The 16,970-nt window shown below is 40.3% G+C and overlaps 1 protein-coding gene across 4 annotated transcripts in view; it reads left to right on the top strand.

Annotated features, from left to right (window-relative positions):
* The window catches only part of LOC148149819 (serine/threonine-protein kinase DCLK1), a 349,709-nt gene that overhangs the window by 246,207 nt on the left and 86,532 nt on the right, over window positions 1–16,970 (top strand). For all 4 annotated transcript variants that reach the window (XM_087988259.1, XM_087988258.1, XM_087988261.1 and 1 more), the window contains exon 6: window positions 7,712–7,806. In XM_087988259.1, coding sequence (XP_087844385.1) covers window positions 7,712–7,806 — 95 coding nt within the window. The remainder of the gene's footprint in view (window positions 1–7,711; window positions 7,807–16,970) is intronic.

Raw genomic sequence — 16,970 nt, 5'->3', positions numbered from 1 at the left:
TTTGCCTGCTATCTTGTCAGCATTTTCCCTGTTATGCACAACAAGGAATTATCTCAATAGTTTTTCACAGTATTATTCATCTCCTTTCTTGAAGGTAATAATAATTGTTGCTTTACCAAAGTCAGGTTATGTTAAGCAGGGAGTTCCTTTTCCTTCCATATCTTCACTTTGAGTATATGGAATCCAGGTGTGAGCTAAGGCCCACTACCAGATTCTACTTCAGCTGGAATACCATGGGGGCTGCAGACTTTGTTGTTTTTCATTCACTGAGTTCCTTGTTGCAACTCTCCCACTGACAAGGACCCACCAAGAGATTCTACAGTAGACCACTGAGGGATTATCTAGAGAGAATCAACTGCACTATTTCAGATTCACAATTGATGATTCATTTAAATTTTTCTTTCCAGCATTTATCAATAGCATTATTGGCCTTAAGAGAGGCGCCATCCTATGTGTGTGAGGGAATTTTGTTCCTTTTACATTGATATATAGATAGCCGTTGGATCTTCAGCAAAGCTTTGCATGTTCTGATGGTCAGCATTCTGTTAATTTCCTGAGCATCCTCTTCCTACCACTTGTCTTTTAACTTTTGGATTTTTCTTTGGATGTCAGTCTTAAGTGATTGGAATGCTGACTTCTTAATTTGCAACCCTGGCTAATTCTATCAGGCAATGAAGGCTTCTTGTGTTTGTTCCAGGAGCTCACCTATGTCTTTCTTATTTTCATCAAACTAGTAATGGTGAGAACATTGTTCAAACACAATGCTCTGGACCTGCATGTCCGGTACTACAGACTTTATTCAAGGTCTGAAGTCAGCTCTACAAACATTCATTGCAAAATCAATCAAGATTGGCTGGGTACTCCCCTGCCAGGTCTCTTCTCCTCAACTCTTAAATAACCAACAATCCAGGGAAGATGTCACAAAGACATTCTAAACCTCTCCTTGTAGCATGGCATCATTGATATTAATGACTGGAAGAGCTTACAAAAAGCCATTCAAACTGGTGACAACTTGTCCATCAAATTTTGTCATGTTTTCATCGAAATGCCTTGATGATAAGGCAGAGTAGCAGCAGGGAAGGAAAGAAACGAAAGCAAATCTTGCACTCCAGGACCCACTACTTCATGGAACACCCTGCCTCATTTACCTAAAGATCTGCAGGTTGAGAATTAGCCTGTTTGCTCACATGAAGACCCACAACAGGCACATGGGACCCTGAGTGGATGTCATGTTCAATTGAGGGACAGTAGACTATACTTAAAGTCTTTGAGGAGAAAGTGAGGTCTGCAGATGCTGGAGATCAGAGCTGGAAATGTGTTGCTGGAAAAGCGCAGCAGGTCAGGCAGCATCCAGAGAACAGGAGAATCGACGTTTCGGGCATAAGCCCTTCTTCAGGGCTTAAAGTCTGCCATATACACCATTTGCATGAAATCCAAATAGTCCTTCACTCCTACTGCTGTTCCTTCTTTTTGCTCCCCTGTACCCAGCACTATTCTATTCAAAATCATTGTTTTTGTCCATAAATCCCTCCACACTTGTGTTACACCCTACTTCTGATTTCCTTTACTTATTCTTTCTTGCACATGCTCCCTCTTAAGGCTTCTATATATCATTATAAACTTCGATTAGATGACAACTGGAGTATTGCCAATACAGGGACCCACACTTGAGGAAAGGTATGAGGGTCTAAGAGTGTGCAATGGAAATTTACTTGAATGATCCAGGGATAAAGAATATCAGCTACAAGATTAGGTTGAGGGAAATATTTGCTAGATGTCAAGTCGCTTTGTAATAAGCCAAAGTCTTAGGTTAATGATGTGCAACTGATCAGCAACTGGTAGAATGTAAGTTCAGTTAATACACCTGCAATATGAAGCTACTCTCCATAATGATGACTGTGAACATGTCATCAAATGTCATAAAATCACATATGGTTCACTAACGTGCTTTAGGAAATGAAGTCTGTCAACCCTACTTAACCTAGCTGGTCTGTAACTCCAGACTCACAGCAGCACATAGTTTCCACTGAGATACCCTAGCAAGCTTCTCAGTTCAATGGCAGTTAGGCCACAGATACTGTCGTTATCAGCAGTGCATGCATCGTCTGAAAGAATAAAGTGAAGAAAAGTATGGTTGTTCTCCTTGGAACAAGGGAGATGGTGGGGAAATAAGGTAGAGAAAGAAGAGTTGTTCCCATTAGCTGATTGAGCAAGGACTAAGGACACAATTTTAAGGACTTGGGTGAAAGATACCGGGGGAAAAAGATGAGGATAAACATTTTTACAATGCATCAGGACGTAAGTTTGCTTGCTGAGCTGGTAGGTTTGTTCTCAGACGTTTCATCACCATGCTAGGTAACATCATCAGTGAACCTCCGTTGAAGCACTCGTGTTCTGTCCCGTTTTCTATTTATGTGTCTCTTACAGTGGTTGATAACATTTCTGATTCTTTTTCTCAGAGGTTGGTAAATGGGGTCCAAAATGATGTGTTTATTGATAGTTCCGGTTTGAATGCCAAGCCTCTTGGAATTTCGTGCATGTCTCTGTTCAGCCTGTCCCAGGATGGATGTGGAGTCCCAGTCAAAGGGGTATCCTTCTTCGTCTGTGTGTAAGGATACTAGTGATACGAGTGTGTTGCTGGAAAAGCATAGCAAGTCAGGCAGCATCCAAGGAGCAGGAGAAGTGACGTTTTGGGCATAAGCACTTCTTCAGGAATGAGGAGGGTGTGCCAAGCAGGCTAAGATAAAAGGTAGGGAGGAGGGACTTGAGGGAAGGGCTTTGGGAATGCGATAGGTGGAAGGAAGTTAAGGTGAGGGTGAAAGGCCGGAGAGGGGGTGGGGGTGGAAAGGTCGGGAAGAAGATTGCAGGTCAAGAAGGCGGTGCTGAGTCCGAGGGTTGGGACTGAGGTAAGGTGGAGGGAGGGGAAATGAGGAAGCTGGAGAAATCTGCATTCATCACTTGTGGTTGGAAGGTTCCTAGGCAGAAGATGAGGTGCTCTTCCTCTAGGCGTCGTGTTGCCATGGTCTGGCGATGGAGGAGGTCAAGCACAGCTAGCTAGATTACACCTCCTCCCACCCTGCCCCCTGTAAAAACTCCATCCTATATTCCCAATTTCTTCGCCTCCGCTGCATCCACTCCCAGGAGGACCAATTCCAATACTGAACAACCCAGATGGCCTCCTTCTTCAAAGACCACAATTTCCCCTCAGACGTGGTTGACGATGCTCTCCATCGATTCTCCTCTACTTCCTGCTCCTCCGCCCTTGAATCCCGCCCCTCCAATCGCCACTAGAACAGAACCCCACTGGTCCTCACCTACCACCCCATCAACCTCCAGATACATTGTATCATCCTTCATCATTTCCGCCACCTCCAAACAGACCCCACCACTAGGGATATATTTCCCTCCCCTCCCCTATCAGCGTTCCGGAAAGACACTCCCTCCGTGACCCCCTCGTCAGGTCCACACCCCCCACCAACCCAACCCCCACTCCCGGCACCTTCCCCTGCAACCGCAAGAAATGCAAAACTTGCGCCCACACCTCCCCCCTCACTTCCCTCCAAGGCCCCAAGGGATCCTTCCATATCCATCACAAATTCACCTGCACCTCCACACACATCATTTACTGCATCCGCTGCACCCGATGTGGCCTCCTCTACATTGGGGAGACAGGCTGCCTACTTGCGGAACGTTTCAGAGAACACCTCTGGGACACCCGCACCAACCAACCCAACCACCCTGTGGCTGAACACTTTAACTCCCCCTCCCACTCCGCCAAGGACATGCAGGTCCTTGGCCTCCTCCATCGCCAGACCATGGCAACCTGATGCCTGGAGGAAGAGCACTTCATCTTCCGCCTAGGAACTCTCCAACCACAAGGGATGAATGCAGATTTCTCCAGCTTCCTCATTTCCCCTCCCCCACCTTATCTCAGTCCCAACCCTCGGACTCAGCACCGCCTTCTTGACCTGCAATCTTCTTACTGACCTTTCCGCCCCCACTCCCTCTCCGGCCTATCACCCTCACCTTAACCTCTTTCCACCTATCGCATTCCCAATGCCCCTCCCCCAAGTCCCTCCTTCCTACCTTTTATCTTAGCTTGCTTGGCACACCCTCCTCATTCCTGAAGAAGGGCTTATGCCCGAAACGTCGATTCTCCTGCTCCTTAGATGCTGCCTGACCTGCTGCGCTTTTGCAGCAACACAGTTTTCAGCTCTGATCTCCAGCATCTGCAGTCCTCACTTTCTCCTAGTGATACTAGTGGTCATGTCTTTTGGTGGCTAGTTGGTGCTCATGTAACCTTGTGACTGGTTTCCTGCCCTTCCGCCTGATGTAATGTTTGTTGCAGGGTATTTTGTATATGACATTCGTTTTGCTGGCTGTTGGTACATGGTCTTTTAGGCTCATCAGTAGCTGTTTCAGTATGTTGGTATGTTTATGGGCTACCACCACACTGAAACCCTGATGATATGTTGTGGCCCGTTTAACTAATGTCCTGATGCAGCTCCGTTTGTGGGTGTTGTGATGATTGCTCCAGTAGTTGAGTATCTTAGCCGTGTGAGTTGCTTTCCTGTAGATGCTGGTCTGCAGTTCTCCATTGACTGTTCATTTCACGGTAACATCTAGGAAGAGGGGTCTGTTGTTGTTCTCTTTCTCTTTGGTGAAATTTATGCCAATAAGGGTGTTGTTAATGATATTATAGATTTCTTCTAATTTGTTCTGTTTTGTGGTGTCATCCACATAGCAGACCCAAAGTTTGGGTTGGACTGTGGGGAGGGCTGTTCATTCTAATCTTCTTCTGCTAAGAATCCGGATATTGGTGATCCCATGGGTGTCTTGTTGATTTGTTTGTAGGTCTTGTTGTTGAAGGTGAAATGGCTTGTGAGGCACAGGTCTACTAGCTTGAGGATACTGTCCTTGCTGATAGAGTTGGTGCTGTCTGGTGTTTGTGTCCTTGGTTTGTCAGTAGTGAGGTCAGTGTTTCTTTGGCCAGGCAGATGTTAATAGATGTGAATAAGACGTTGAAGGAGACCATGACTTCATCTTCTTCTATCTTGGTGTCTTTGATGATATTCAGGAATTCTTAGATGGAGCTGCAACAGGACATTATTTAAACAAGGCACAACACATTACAGCACCCAGGAACTATGAGCAGCAGAAGAAAAATACCTATACAATGCATTCAAGAACAACGGGTACCCGATAAGCACAGTCCGCTGATCCTTAAACAATAAACCCAAACAAGAAGACACACCATGCCTAGAGACTCTAGCCACCCTATCTTACATCAGAGACATCTTGAAGATGATGACCAGACTACTCCGACCCCTTGGCATCATGGTAGCCCACAAACTTACCAACACACTGAAACATAGGAAACTAGCCAGAAGGATACACAAGCACCAACTAGCCACCAAAAGATATGACCAACTATCACTAGTATCCTTACACACAGACGAAGAAGGACGATGGAAGGGTCAGCACTTCCATCCTAGGATAGGCTGAACAGAGACATGCATGGGAATTCCTAGAGGCTTGGCATTCAAACCGGAACTCCACCATTAAACACATTGATTTGGACCCCATTTACCAACCTCTGAGAAAAAGAATCGGAAATGATATCACCCACCGTAATAGACCAAGACACACAAATAGAAAGTGAGACAGAACACGAGTGCTTTAACGGAGGCTCACTGATGATGTTACCTAGCATGGTGATGAAACGTCTGAGAACAAACCTACCGGCTCAGCAAGCAAACTTACAACCTGAACCTCAACCTTGGCTACAAATCTTTTCAAAAATTTGCAATGTATAGTAATGACCTGGAGCTCACTGCCAATGAGCATGGTGAATGTGGAGTTCATTGCAGATTTCAGAAGGAGATGGATGGTGACTTGAGGGAACTAACTTTACAGGGCTAGGGGCATAAAATAGGGGAATGTAACTGACTGGATTACATTACAATATGACATAATATTAACGGTCTTAATGTGGCCTGTCCCATGATCTTGGAAATCTCTTCGACAACAGCTGCCAATTATCATCAATGTATCTCTTTCCAGATTCTTATCCAACTCTCTTTTAATTGTTTTGGTGCAGTTAGTCCCATTGCCTCCCACAACAGTCCGTTCAATGCGTTGTGCAATGTGTCAGTCTTTTATCAGAGGGTTTTCTACTGTAATAGTTATTCATTGACAACATTTATCTTGATTATTTTTCCATTGTTAAACCTTTGAGGCAAAAAAATCATTTTTTTAGCAAAGAAAAGGATGAAGTTAGTGGACTTCTGTGAACAAGAATTGGATGGAGGAATAGGAAGCTTGAGCCATGTATTATGATCATGATAATTTCATTTCAGCCTCAACTCCACTTTTCATGCCTTCTCCCAATAACTGTTCAACCCATTATTAATTAAAAATCTATTTCCTCTTTTAAAATTTCTCAATATACAGGCATCCACTGTACACCCAGATAGTGAATTCCACAAGTGTACAACCCTTTGAGGAAAGTAATTCTCCTTTTTTAAATCGACTATCCTTATCCTAAAAACTTGACCTCTCATTCTTGAAGCATTGAGTTTAATTAGGTGCAATGTTCTTGTTAAAATAAGAGGGAAGGCAATGGCCTGGTAGTACTATCGCTAGATTATTAATCCAGAGACCCCGGTCATGTTCCGTGGACCTGGGTTTGAATCCAGCCATGGCAGATGGTGGAATTTGAATTCAATTAAAAAATAAATTTGGAGTTAAGAGTCTCATGAAAAGCCATTGCTGATTGTCAGTAACTGGTTCCTTCCTTTAGAGAAGGAAACTGTCGTCCTTACCTGGTCTGGCCTACATGTGACTCCAGACCCTCAGATTGATACTTAACTGTCCTCTGAGCAATAAAAATTGAACTAACCAGTGATGCCCACATCACAGAAATGAATAAGGAAAAAAGAACCTGGATGGCTATCTAATCAGGTGGAAGGGAAGTTTGCCCACACTAACTTTAAAAAAGAAATTCTGATAAAATTTGGAAATGACAAAGAACACAGAAGGCGCAGTGCATTGATTTTCTGTGCTGTAACAATATGGAAGGTATTGCTCACTGGGCCAAAATCCTGCCTAACAACATTGTGAGTGTATTTATACCAAATAAACCATAGTAGTTCAAAAAAACAGCTGACTAACAACTTCTCAAATGCAATTATGGATAAGTAATAAACACTGGCTAGTCAGTGAAGCCCACATCCCCCGAATTAATAAAAAAAATCCTATAGACTTTAACCTCTGCAATAAATGAGTCAGTGAAATGGAAGGAAGGTGTCTCCCCAGAAAGAAAGCAGAAAATCAGAAAGGAAGCTTGGACGCAAGAAACTTTCATTCATCTTTTCATGCCTTCTCAAGTATCAACTCTGGAAAAATACAAGCCATCTGCACCCACTGAGCCAAAGAAAGTGGTTGTAGACTGAGGAATCTGAATGTCAATGCAATAAATAGCAGCAAACAAAGGTACACAAAAAGCTTTTAAGATAATGCTAACTAAATTATTAATGCTTGCAGAATTTTGTGTCAACTCTTATTTAGAATGTCACAGAATCTGAGGAATGTCCACATTTCTCAATTGCCACTAACCCTTGTTCTAAGAATCATATTACTCAGTCCACAAAGCCTGTCCAAGTACACAACTTTTCAATAATTATGACATTATACATATTTCTTATTTCAGTGAATGGAACGCCTGGTAGCCAACTTTCTACTCCACGTTCGACCAAGACACCAAGCCCATCACCAACCAGCCCAGGCAGCCTACGTAAACAGAAGGTGAGATGTTGTAATTACACACAGAAGGGCTTATCTGGTCAAAACAGTTAATCATCAAAAAGGTAACAATACTGGAGAAGAGCTAATTAAAAACAAGTGAACTGCTCTTGGTGAGAAAAACAGCCTTTCATACACTTGGGTATTAAAAGTACACTGATATTTGTGTCAAATGAAAAGCAAAATCCCTGTTATAGAGAAAGCACTTTTGTAGATGTATATCATAATGAAAATCTAAATCTGTCAACCATGAGTACAGCAATGCAAATTGTTGAAACGAAAAAGAAAGACACAACATCATATGGAGGCTAGTATTCAGTGTAATCATTTTAACTGCAACTTTATTGATTATTTATGTACTTTATAAAACAATTTTAATTGCAAACTTTATTGATTATTAATGCACTTGATAAAATTTAAATGCTTTTGGAATTGTAACCAGGATAATTAAACAAGTAGAAATATTTGGTATAAGCTTGATTTGACCTTCTTACCTAAAACAAAAATCATCCTTTTGATATATCTACCTTTTGTCATTGTTCTGGTATGTTGCATGGCAACAAGCTCAACTGCACATGTTCAAAAACATGAATGAATGAAAAACAATATTTATGCCTACCCAGGTGAGAGTTTATTGCAATAACTTCTGAAACGGATAGCATTTTTATTTTAATAGGGAAAAACTCATTTTAATTTTCTTAATTTTGTGGGTACAATTATTTATTAGCCTGTAATAAACCTTACTATATTTCCATCTATTTTAACTGATTTTAAGGAAGGTTCAGATGCTGCAAAGACCTATTCTGCCAATTTTGCCAGATGTGTTCATGAAACAAATAAAGTTCATATTGATGGCAGTTAAAGATGTAGAAGAGGTTTGACAATGCAGTTTGACAAGTTGTCCTTTGACAGATAAAAGTCTTTCTTTACTAATCCTTACAAGTAGAAGAGATGGGACTTGTAGTCACTTAAAATAATGAAAATCCCTTGGAGCATGATCTGGTGCTGTTGAGTTTGGCTGGCAAACTGATGTTGAGTCTGCAGTCTGAGCTATTCAGTTGCCCAGCTCCATGGTTGACTAATGGCTCCCTCACCAGTTTTCTTCACTGACTTATATTTCACTGCAGTGAAATATTTCCTCGTACAATGTTCACTGTTTTTATTAAAGCAGTACAGTAAGTGTTAACAAAATGTGACATTTCATTTCACACAATACAGCTGGAAAAAAAATTAAAATGCCTCAGCAATAGATACAGCCCTTCATTTTACAATGTTTGTACCTCCGCCTCTCTACAGATGATTCAGATCCTGTGGGAGACACAATACAGAGAGACAATGGAGCAAAATGTCAGGTGCTTGTTATGTAAGAGTAGAACATTTAACCATCGTTGTGCTTCAACTTTTTCAATTTTTTCCCGAATTGTTATTGAAAATAAATTGAAGCTGGAAAAAGGGATGACATTTATGGTTCAACCTATCATTCATAGTTCTTTCAATAAGGCAATGACTACATGATCTAGAAGTAGTTAATATCAATACAAGTGACCATTAAGTTGGTGAATTGTTGAAAATACTGTTATTTAGTTAATGGTTCGGGAAATGTGTTCTTGAATATATCTCTTAGTTTTTTTGTTTACAAATATTATATGCAGTTTCAAAAAAATAAAGTTTTAAATATAGAACAAGGGCAAATGCAATTAAAACAAATTTGGACCATCTTACACCTATAAGGTTACAGTCATGCTTCCTAAAGAGGTTAACAGCTGACACAACAGGTGGATTTAGTTAGCTAAAGAGTTTGAGACATAATGTCTCTGGATATATAGTAATAAGAGAGACACAATATCTGCTGTGCTTGTGAATAGTAGAATCCAGAGATATGTTTTTGTTTTAGAACTTGGAGCTAAATGAGATGAAAACATTCACAGAACCATGACAGGTGGTAAATCCATTTATTTCAAAAAAGTAAAGAAGAAATTGTAAATAGAGAGCATCCAAACCAAAGATCATATTGAGCACATCAGCGTAGAGATTGGTGAAGCTTAAGTGTCTCTTATTTCAATTAATCTGTGTATTTTTTGGAAACATTGATTACAGTTTGGATTTTGTGAGAATTACAGTTCACTGAGAGAAAATAGCCAAAGTAAACAGAAGTTAGTAAGACCTGTATGGTATCAAAGCAAATACTAAGTTTACTGAGTGTGTGGGAGGTAGCTGAGGCTTAATTTCAATTTGAGTTTTGAGAGAGAACTGCTTTTGGAAAGAAACTTGCTATCCTTACCCAGTCCGGCTTAATATGTAATCAGTTTGACAATGACTTGCCATCTGTAGTGGCCTAGCAAGCCTGTTAGTTGCATTAATCAGATACTGCAGAAGTTAAAGTTGTCCACTACCACCATGTTCTTAGCCAGGGTTGGGCAATCTTGCCAACAATGCCCATTCCAAGAATTGAAGCTGATGTTTTTAACCATTCATGGGATGTGGGTATTACTGGCTGAGCTAGCATTTGTTGTCCACCCTCGTTGCCCTTGAGAAGGTGATAGTGAATTACCTTCTTGAATCACTGCTGTGTGTGTGATGCAAATACACTCACCATGATATTGGGGAGGATGTTCCAGGATGTTGATCCAGCAATAGTGAAGGGATGACAATAGAGATCCAAGTTAGAATGGTCGTGGCTTGGAAAGGAACTTTCAGATGGTGGTATTGCCATACGTTGTCTGACCTTATCCTTCTAGGTGGCAGTGGTCACAGGTTTGGAAAATCGAAGGAGCTTGAGTGGGTTGCTTCAATCAATCTGCAGATTGATACACACTGTTGTCATCTGCATTGGTGATGACGGGAATGAGTGTGGATGTGATGCCAATAAAACAGGCTGCTTTGCCTGGATGATGAGAAGCTTGTTGCATGTTGTTGGAACTGCAACTTTCAGACAAAAGCAGAATATTCCATCGCACTCTTGACTTTCACTTTGTAAATGGTGGACGGACTTTGGGAAGACAGAAGATAATTTACCATAATAAATAGGGTTCCTAGTTTATGCATTTTATCCTACAGATCGTTATGCGACCAGTACTCATGCACAGGGACTAATCTTATTGTCACCAATTCTCAACTTTTGATTCTAATGCTGTGATCTTACCAGCTAGTTGAGAGGTTGGGTAGGACGTGGGTTTGGACAAAACATCAGGAGGACTCACTCAGCTGGATCATTTACCTAGTGATAGGATGGGAAAAAATTTGAGCGTTCTGCAACTGAGACAGGTGACTGAGTAACAACCACCTTTCATGGAGCTTCCGAGGCTGCAAAGCTGCTGGCCTTCTGATTGAGAGATTGATTCACAATAATTACAATTTATTACTTTGTTGTAGTTGCACTTACACTTGAAATAACAAGACATAACCATTGCACAAATGCACCAACTTTGTGGCGTGGGACAGACAAAAAACAGACATGAGCAAGGAGGTAATGTTGAATTTGTATAAGGTGCCAGATAAACCTCACTTGGATTATTGTGGATGCAACATTACAGGAAGGACTGACACAGTGTAAAGAGTGCAGAAGTAATTTACAAGATTCAATGCAAGATTCAGAAACTATGAGCATAGAGTGACAAAGTTGACACTGTTCTCCTAACGGAAGAAGGCCTAGAGGAGATCTGGTGGAGGATTTAAAAATTATGAGGGAGCTGAATACAGAAGGAAAAACTATTCCCACTTATAAAAACAACAAGAATAAGAGAACGAAGACTCAAAGTGGTTTTAAAACTAAGGAACAGCAATATGAGAAAACATACTTCCAGACAGTGAGTGATTAGGATATGGAATGCACTGCTTGATGTGTGGTGGAAAAAGATTAAATATGAGCTTTTATGAGGACAGTGGATGATTATTTTGGATGTAACTAATGTTGAAGGGTATGGACAAAAAGCAGGAGATTGGATTAGGCAGTGATTTGAAGATCAAGGCACAATGGGCCAAATGGCCTCCTTTTGTACCGTAACACTTCTGTGATTCTGTGAAAAAATGTTTTCATTAGGTAATGGTAGAATGGTGCAGCTCTGACACCTTTTTTAATATTGGCATTTAAAAACACATCTGCTCTTTGCGCTCATTTACTGGACCATATATTAAACAAATATAGCAAATCTCATTCACCTCTTAGGTATATTGAGAGGGAAATTTGTTCCAAAGTTATTCTATGCTAATAGATAAGAACCATGTTTATATTTTCACACTGCATTGAAAATATTCAATGGTTTTGATTCCATTTTTCTTATGCTCAGTGAGTTGAGAAGTCTTCTGGTTCCAAATTACCCATTCAAGTATAAAATACTAAAGAAATCCATAAACATAATAGTGTGTTTTTCAATTAATAATCATTAGTAGATGGATATGCATTTTTTTTGTGTTGTAATTGGCTGCTCAGTGGCTGGTGATCCCCAGTAGACATGTAAATTCTCCACATAAAATTTGATTTGAAAACAATACTGCGAGTATGATGTCTGGCACAGTCTCCTTCTGGTCCAATTATGGAATAAGGAGCAGAATTTGATTAAAGCAATTGCATTTGATCAGTTTTGAATTCCCTGTTCTAACACAGAATCTACTGTGGACTCCACTTTAACCACATTATGCAACATTCTGACAATATAACGTTTACCTCTGAGCCTACATTACTAATACAATAAACTGACAGAAATGCATACAAAATTTGCACTTTGTGTTTTATCTTCTTCCTTCAACCTATTCTTCTTTTAAATATTCCTTAAGATACACAACTATGTAAGTAATCAGGAGTTGCAGCTCTCCAGTTCTCTTTTTCTTACATTTGAACAAACCTGGCTTTCTAGATACCTTGACGAATACCCTGTTACTGCCCATTCTCTGTTGCCCTGAGAAAATTATGTTGGGGTTTCTATTTCAACCACAGGATTCTGCGCAGTGATGGAGTTTCCCATAATGTTGGTGAGGGAATGTCAGGATATTATAATGCAACAAGAAGTATTAACTCCCATGACATTGCCACTCTTATCCTTTCCTGTGGTGGCCACCTCAGGAGAAAGAGCTATTGTTTGAATTGCTACAGCATATTCAGTAGATCATCTCATTAATGTTGTATTACAAAAATCAACTTTCCTGTTTTGTAAAGTACACATAAATATCTGTTTTTAAATTTTATTTATAATGTTATTAATAGAAAGGTGAACATTTATTTAATATCTTTAATTGCCTTTGAGATGCTGTGAAAGTGCTTCCACTGTGATGTTAGGGAGGGAGTTCTGGGATTTTGATCCAATGACATTGAAAAAGTGGAGACATAATTCTAAGACAGAGATGGGTAAGTGGATTGGAGGGGAAATTGTGAGTGGTGGTAGACCCATGCACTTACTTTCCTTATTCCTTAAAGTGGTATATTAGCCGTGGTTGGTTAGCTATATTGGCTGGGTGGTTGGTTTGTGATGTAGAGTGACACCAACAGCGCAAGTTCAATTCCTGCACTGACTAAGGTTACCTTGAAGGTGCTGCCTTCTCATTGAAGTGCAGTGATCCTTTGGTTAACCTCACCACCAGTCATCTCACTCTAAAGAGAAACCCTATTGTCCTTTTGGATCATGGTCACTTGCGGTACCATAGATTACATATTATGGAGATGCTGTGGTGCAGGTAGTCAATGGTATGTAGCCAAGGTGGAGGGAGTGAACATTCAATTTGATGGATAGACTGTCAGTCAGAAGGAAAGACTTGCACCTATATAGCCCACTTCATGACAGCAGGATGTCTGAAAGTGCTTTACAGCCAAGAAGGTACTTAAATCAAGCAGGCTGCTTTGTCCTGGATGGTTTTGTGTTGCTTGAGCATTGTTGGAAAGCCACTCATCCAGGCAAATGGACAGTATTACATTATATAGAAGCAGAGGAAATAGCAGGAGTAGATCATATGGCCTTTCGAGCCTGCTCTGTCATTCAATCTGATTGTAGCTAAAAATCCTACTCAACAGCCTGTTCTCGCTTTCTCCCAACACCCTTTGATCATTTAACCACATCTAACTCCTTCCTGAAAATATTTGATACTCAGCCCCTTTTTGTGGCAGAGAATTCAAAAGGCTCGCCACTCTTTGAGTGAAGAAATTTGCACTCATCTCAGTCACGAACAGCCTACCATGTATTGTTAGACTGTGACCCCTGCATCTTGACTCCCCAATCATTGAGAACATCCATCCTGCTTAGCTTGTCTTGTCTTGTCAGAATTTTATAGGTTCTTTTGAAATCTCCCCTCATTCTATAAACTTCACTGAATATAGTCTTAACCAATCCCGTGTCTCTTCATAATTCAGTCCTGCCATTCTGGGAATCAGTCTGGTAAATTATATTCCTGACTTGTGCTATATAAATAGGGGAAAGATTCTGGGAAGTCAGAAGGTGTTTCAGTTGATGCAGAATGTCAAGGCTCTCATCTGCCCTAATATTTATGTGGCTGTTCCAGTTAAGTTTTCAATCTTTTTGCGCCAGTCTACAGAGACACATGAAATATTTATAATCCTTCTGTCGTCATTATGATCAATGGCAATCAGAAATTTCTGAACTGCTTTGATTGTTGCTGCCACTTACAATACTGCAGACAGGCACTAATGGATTACAGAATAGTGCCTAAGAGATTTGAAGCAATAAATATTAAATCATTCAGTGGTTGCTGTATCAAAGATAACTAACAAATTGCTATATTGATCACAAATTTAAGCAGGTATAGACTCATACTAGCATTTCTCAATACATCGTGAAGATTGGCTTCATTTCATAATAAACTTAAAAATTTAACATATTTTTAAATAATCCTAAAAATAGAGGTTTTTGGTTTATAAACGTGCAAATTGGGGTTTGGGTGCATAGAGGATATCTCCTGAAATACATGCAATCCCACCAATGTTATTTTACCAGTTTCAATGCATGCTTTGTGCATAGGTTCAGCAATATTAATAAATCGAGAATGAAGACTGAATCAAAGCTCTTTTTTTATTAAAGAATTATCCCAAAAGACTGTGGGGAACATAGCTAAAAATTGTCATTCAGTATCATGAAGTAGTCTGTACACATAATTTGGATTGTAGCCCATTGTATTGCCTGTTCATGGATAATTGAATGAGTTTTTCACAATGTCATAAAAAGTTGTTGTGGTTCTGTTCGCCGAGCTGGAAATTTTTGTTGCAAACGTCACAAAAAGTTGTCAATAATATCAATTCAAATAAAAGCAAAATTCTGCAGATGCTGGAAATCTGAGATAAAACAGGAAGTGTTGAAGAAACTCAAAGTCTAGCATCTGTGGAAAGAGAAACAAGAATTAACATTTTGAGTCCAATAGCTTTTCTTTAGAACTGAAGCAGAGTCCAATCATTGGACTTAAAAGATCCACTCTATTTCTCTCTGCAGATGCTGTCAGACCTTCTGAATTTTTACAGTACCTACTGGTGTTCTTTGAACTTCTAAGCAATTGAATATAATGGACCATGAGTTTTATGGGAACAATAAATAATCTACTGTTTTATCTGACACCTTCAACGCGTAACAGATATTGGCTGTATCATTTTGACTCACAACTACGCACACCATGATTAATTAGTACCCCAGCAAAGATCAAGAGTAAAATTATGGCATTCATCACCTAATTGCCACTGCAGTAAATTCCCGGCTCTTATGCACAAATGCTGTTCCTACCAAGGAGATTCATTTGAATAATAGATGTGATTGAGTGACGACTCTTCTGTGACAACATATGACTATGCCAAATATATTTCACCTAAACAGCAATCAATTATGCTCCACCATTTAAGTGATATCTCAGAAATGAATGTACACTTTCATATATATGCACCTATGTAAAATGGAATGATTACTTATTAAAAGTACACATTTTGGATGGAAAACTGGATTCTGTAGGGGGTGAGATTACTCCTCAGAAACTGACTGCAAGTTCAGGATGTTGGGCATTAATGCAGAAATCCTGTGATATGTCACTCAGGGCTTTAGCACACTCCACACTATGAATATCCCCTGGAGCCAACAGTCATAAAAATCTTGAAGGCTTTCATCTCTTCCTTTTTTACATCACCATTTGGAACCTTTTAAAAGGTTGTTATATATGGATGTGAGGATTGACATAAGCAGTATGGTGATGTTATGGAGTTGTGAACAGCATAGGCCTCGTTTCTTTGAGATCCTAACATGTGGTCCTCCTCAACGTCTCTGTAATAATTTACACATATCAAATAAAGCCTGAAACATTTGGCAATAAATGACAAACAAGCTACAAATTCCATTTTTGGAAACTGGTGATGGCAATGGTTCCTCAAGGGAGTACAGTTAGAGTCAAGCTCATGATGATACGGGATTCCCTTGTCAGTGGATCAGACAGGCATTTCTGAAGTATTAAACATGACTGCAGGATACTATGTTGCTTCCCTGGTACCAGGGTCGGGGTAACATGTAGCAGCTACAGAACATTCTGGGAGAGGGGATCAGCCAGAAGTTGTGGTCCAAATTGGTACCAACAATATGGGTAGGAAGAGGGATGAGGTCTTGAAGGCAGGTTTCAGGGAGTTAGGAAGGAAGCTAAAAATTGGGACCTCAAGATCAATAATTGCAAGTTACTGTACAGCGTCATGTACTAGTGAGCATAAGAAAAGGAGGATTGACTGATGATTAAATTTCTAGAGAGCTAGTATGGGAAGAGGGAATCAAGTTTCTGAGGAATTGGCCCCAGTTCTGGGCAGGTGAGAAGTGGACATGTTATACTTTAATGGAAGTGAAATTATCCCAAAAAGACAAAGTTAATAACATTGTACCTAAATGCAGTGTTGTATCTGTACTGGAACTGCTTGGCTCAGGCCATGACCAGTTCTGGAGCAGAAGTCTTCAGTACTATTGCTGGAATGTTGTCAGAGCTGTAGCCTCTCCAGTATCCAGGGCCTCCAACTGTTGCTTGATGTCACATAGAGTGAATCGAATTGGTTAAAGGCTGGCATTTGTGACCTCTGGAAGAGGCCAAGATGGATCATCCACTTGGTATGTCTGGCTTAAGGTTGTTGCGAATGCTTCAGCCTTATATTTTGCACTGATGTGCTGGGCTCTCCCATTAATGGGGAAAGGGATATAGACCACCAAATAGTAGTA

This window comes from Chiloscyllium plagiosum, unplaced genomic scaffold (assembly GCF_037043375.1).
Source record: "Chiloscyllium plagiosum isolate Xiang-an unplaced genomic scaffold, Cpla_swu_hap1 HiC_scaffold_6, whole genome shotgun sequence".
In the NCBI taxonomy this organism is placed as follows: domain Eukaryota; kingdom Metazoa; phylum Chordata; class Chondrichthyes; order Orectolobiformes; family Hemiscylliidae; genus Chiloscyllium; species Chiloscyllium plagiosum.
Note: the sequence above shows the minus strand (reverse complement) of the source record. Positions and strands in the feature narration are given on the sequence as shown.